Source organism: Oreochromis niloticus, linkage group LG20 (genome assembly GCF_001858045.2).
Source record: "Oreochromis niloticus isolate F11D_XX linkage group LG20, O_niloticus_UMD_NMBU, whole genome shotgun sequence".
Taxonomy (NCBI): Eukaryota; Metazoa; Chordata; class Actinopteri; order Cichliformes; family Cichlidae; genus Oreochromis; species Oreochromis niloticus.
Window position 1 is genome coordinate 14075963 of NC_031984.2, and position 4417 is coordinate 14080379.

Sequence of the window (4417 nt, forward strand, 5' to 3'; positions counted from 1 at the left end):
TACTGCTGCTTTCATGACTGTCTGCATACCAGTGTGACCACAGTCTAACTATTACTGTCTTTATCTCTGCCCCCTCCGGCACAAAGGTAGAAAACTCTATGTTCTCTTTCCAAAAAAAGGCCCTCTTCTTTAAAACTTCTGTGGGATATGCACATTTGTTTGTGTTTACCCCTACAGCAAAGATTTTTTCATGACAGGTCTTTGATTTTTACAGAGAAAAGCAGATAGAAAAATTGTATGAACAGTAAAAAGTGAAACTATCCAGTATTTTTTTGCCTTACTAAGGACAACATTATTACTCATTTGTGTTTTCTTTCCCACCACCTGAGTGTTTTCTTAGAAAGACTGATGACTGCGTGTTTATCTGGTGTGAATACAGTTGTACGTGGCAGTGAGGAGTTCTGACTGACAGCTGCTCAATATTCTTATTCATAAACACAAGCAGCAATCAGCATAAATCATGTCATTGACACCACTTTATGCGCTTTAAGAAATATTTTTTTAACGACAGATTGATTTGTTGTTATTTCTGTCTAATTGTCTAACTTGTCACTGATGCACACGCTTATGACTCACAAGCAACACGCCCACATAATGGTCCTGTTGCAGTGGGAAATTTCCCTAGCTCGTCACAATAACTTGCGGGTAGCCAAAAGACCTGTGTGGATGCCCGTTTGTGCTAAAGGACTTGAGGATAATTCCAGATCCCTTCTGGGAAACGACGACACCTGTCAGAGAAAAAGAGCCTCTGGAAATGATCACCATGTTTAGATCAAGCGGTGTTATTGGCAGAATCGAGTTAGATGTACTCCGCTCTCTTGCACAGACTGGACACTGATATCAGTGTTTGCCACTCAAAGTAGGTCATGGATAATAGTGAAATACATGTATACATTATTACAGTGTACAAGAAAAAAAATCATATGGAAATGTTGGCTTTTTGATGTATTTGTACAACAAAACTCATCTTTTATAAAATTACAGAAACCATTTTAAGTAGGTGCTTTGGATAATTGTATGGGAATCGCTGGCATTGTTTAGGTGAAAAGTCTGACAACTTTCATGCAAACTTTATCCAGTTGCAAGCTGTTTATGAGTTGTATTAAGTGGTTCAAATCACCAGTTGGTATGAGGTTTTTTTTCTTGAAAAATGTTGTATTTAATCTACATCAAAGAAGTTAGAGTTGTGGACAAGCAACTCCACCTTTGATTCATCTTTCCAGAGCATAGTATTCCTTTGTAATACTGTACTATTCATTTCATTCATTTCTGACAGCACTCTGACACCAACAGTTGCTTGAGGATTCCTAGAACTCTGGCTCACTGTGTTTCCCTGTGCAACATTTGAGTTTTTTGAAATCTAAGTATTTATAACATTTTTTTTAATAGTGAAATAATTTTAAGTCATTTAGAGAGCTGGGCATACCTATTAGCAAACTTCTATCTATTCAAAGCTCTCCATTGCACCATCCACTCAGTGACATGTGTTTAAAAGTCTGAGTCACACACCTATCTATCCAATACCTGCCACACTACAGTAGCTGTGATCTTTCTCACACATTTGGCAAATCTCCATCCACCTGATACATTTGGCCTTGAAATCACCCATAAATGACCCACGCACACACAGCAAACAGGGCATTTCGTGAATGAACATGAGGACTTTCATGGCTTTATTAATGGTTCTCCTGCTTTGCCATCTTTGCAGGGCCCAAATAATCAGCAGCGGCAATGATTCTTCTGATGAGACAGATTTGGCTGACACACAGAGGCCCAGCATTGAGGGAAGTGAAGAAGATCTGGTGCTTCAGACTGACATCTGGGTTGAGCTGTTGGCTCTGAGAGACTTGGTGGTGGAGCAAAGTGTAGAGCTTAGATACTTGAAAGACAGAGTAACAGTTCTGGATAGCCTGGTGGAGGACTTACAGAAAGAAAATACAGGTACAAAGTGATGAGGGAGTCACTTCATTAAAAATAGATGCAACTAAGCTTACATGAACTTTTGTTATAGTCATGGAGGCCAGGATGACTGCAGCTGAGATCCTGGTTGAAGAACTGCAGATGAAGAATGATGGTAACTAAATGCACTCAGCCCTAAATCAAGTATTGTGGTGTTCATTTTTACTTAGTTGTAAACCGTTACAACTTGCTTCAACTTCTCCTATCATGTATTCTATCATGTTAGCTCAAGCTAGAGATCTTGGAATAGCTCAGCAGAATATCAGCTCTATCCAGGAAACACTGACAGTCTGTGAACTTCACGTGGAGGAGGTGGAGAAACAGCAGGAAGGTAAAGGGTCAGGGTTTTTGGTGTTTGTTCTCTGACTTGTAAACCTTCACAATATCCCTCCATTTCATTTATCTCCCTTTTCATCATGTTAGCTCAAGCTAGAGAGCTTGCAGCAGCTCACCTGGAGCTCAGTGCTATGAGGGAGACGCTGACAGTCAGTGAACTTCGTGTGGAAATGCTGGAGAAACAGCGGGAAGGTAAAGATTCGGTTTGGGATGTATGGAATGATTTGACTGATTGGTTATTCGTGTGTGTCTTGTGATTTCACGGGGAAATACCACAGCACAAGAGCTTCAAAATATTAACAGAGATAAATACTTTTCTGTTTTCCTGATAAGTGTACAAGAAGTAGATGAATAATTAGTGGATGATCATTAATGATTCTGAGTTTATTTATTTACTTATTTTGTTTTCTTTGCCACAGTAGTGAAAGTGGCTTTTTCTGCCTCCCTCCTGGAATCTGGGGAAGGTAACATTGAATATGGCTCAGAATTTGCAACACTCATCTTCAGAAATGTCTTTACCAACACTGGAAACCACTACAACCCAAACACAGGTAGGCAGATTAGGCTTCTATTTAATTATTGGTTTCATTAATTTCACCACTATCAGTTGTGACAATTTTTCTGTCTCTTTTTTAGGTTACTTCACTGCACCAGTAAGAGGAGTCTACTACTTTAGATTTACTGGCCATATGGCATACTCTGAGAAAAATATGAGGATGAGACTTGTCAAAAATTCTAATGCCATGGTTTTCATTGGGGACTGTAAAACTCCATCCACTGATCCTGAGGACAATGCATCCAATGGTGTGGTGTTGCAGTTAGAAGTGGGAGATGTTGTTTCAGTACAACTGTCTGATAGTGTTTGGGATGACCAGTACCACAGAACAACTTTTAGTGGCTTTCTGCTCTTTCCTTCATAATTGCCAACATAAGAGCTGAATACACACAAAAGATTTCTTTTCTTAATTTCTGTGCACTGGATAGATTTATGGAAACAAACTCATAAACATAAAAGTAATCTTTAATTCAAAGAGCATTCTATTAGTAAATTAAACATTCTCCTACACAAACTTAATCTTAACTTTAATCTTTGACAAGACTGACAGCCATACAGTAGTTGATATGTTTACTAATTTATAGCCCAAACTACATATTTTAAATTATAGGTTCAAGGCAGACACATACAATTTGAAGCACTGTTAAATGACTTTATGTAAAATATTATTCTGCACTGAAAAAACTAAGGTAATAGTGAGTTTAGATTAATTTACTGACTCACTCTCAAACTTGTTCTGAGCCTCTCACACGCCAAATAATTAAGAAGTTGTATAAACTATAAACAAAACATAAGCTTGACAGATGACTTGATTATTTAGAGAAGAACTTGCATATTTAAACAAGACAGTGCTAAACTGCATCTATTACAACAGCATGGCTTCGTAGCAGAGGAGTCCGGGTGCTGAACTGTCCTGCCCGCAGTCCAGACTTTTCACCAGTTCAAAGCATTTGAAACATCATGAAACAAAAATATGACAAAGAAGACCCCAGACTCAGTTTCCAGATGTGTACAATCAGTTAAAAGAAGAGAGGATGCTACACTTTTGTTGGACTAACATGGGCCCATCCCAACTTTTCTGAGCTGTGTTGCTGCTATCAAATTCAAAATTGCCTTACTTTTTCCTAAAAGGGTACATTTACTCATTTTAAAAATGTTATACTTCTTCTATGTTTCTATTATGAATAAAATATGGGCAAATCATCGCATTCTGTATTTATTTACACTTTACACAGTGTTTTTTTGGAATTGGAGTCGTGCATGTGTGGATGGTTGTTACTGCAAAATAGCCATACTGTACATTACTAGTGAGACAGGGGTCAGGTTTTCAAACAAAACCTCCTAACAGGGCCCCAGTTTGGAAAAGGTGAACACATTACGTTATGAAAAAAAAGGGGGGGCCAAAAACTAAAGAAATTCCTCAGATAAAAGTGGAAGAAAATGACATCTTATGAATGTGATCATTGTTTCCTTTCCTTTGGTGTTTCACATCATAAACCTCCAGGAATGCAGCTGCATCAGCGTTTGAGCTTTGACTAAATCCATTCAGACTCTTTGTTGTGCAGT

General features: G+C 38.3%; 1 protein-coding gene across 2 annotated transcripts; it reads left to right on the top strand.

Annotated features, from left to right (window-relative positions):
- Window positions 1-655: 655 nt before the first annotated feature.
- On the top strand, window positions 656-3692 carry LOC102082660 (heavy metal-binding protein HIP-like). Of its 2 annotated transcripts, XM_005448675.3 has the most exons (7): window positions 656-859; window positions 1709-1941; window positions 2012-2074; window positions 2186-2290; window positions 2383-2487; window positions 2715-2846; window positions 2932-3692. In XM_005448675.3, the coding sequence occupies exons 1-7, from the start codon at window positions 804-806 to the stop codon at window positions 3213-3215; spliced, it is 978 nt and encodes a 325-aa protein (XP_005448732.1). In that variant the 5' UTR covers window positions 656-803; the 3' UTR covers window positions 3216-3692. The 2 variants fall into 2 exon arrangements, with proteins under 2 accessions (XP_005448732.1, XP_025757291.1); XM_025901506.1 differs by lacking the exon at window positions 656-859 and having other exon boundaries at window positions 1618-1941.
- Window positions 3693-4417: the final 725 nt, after the last annotated feature.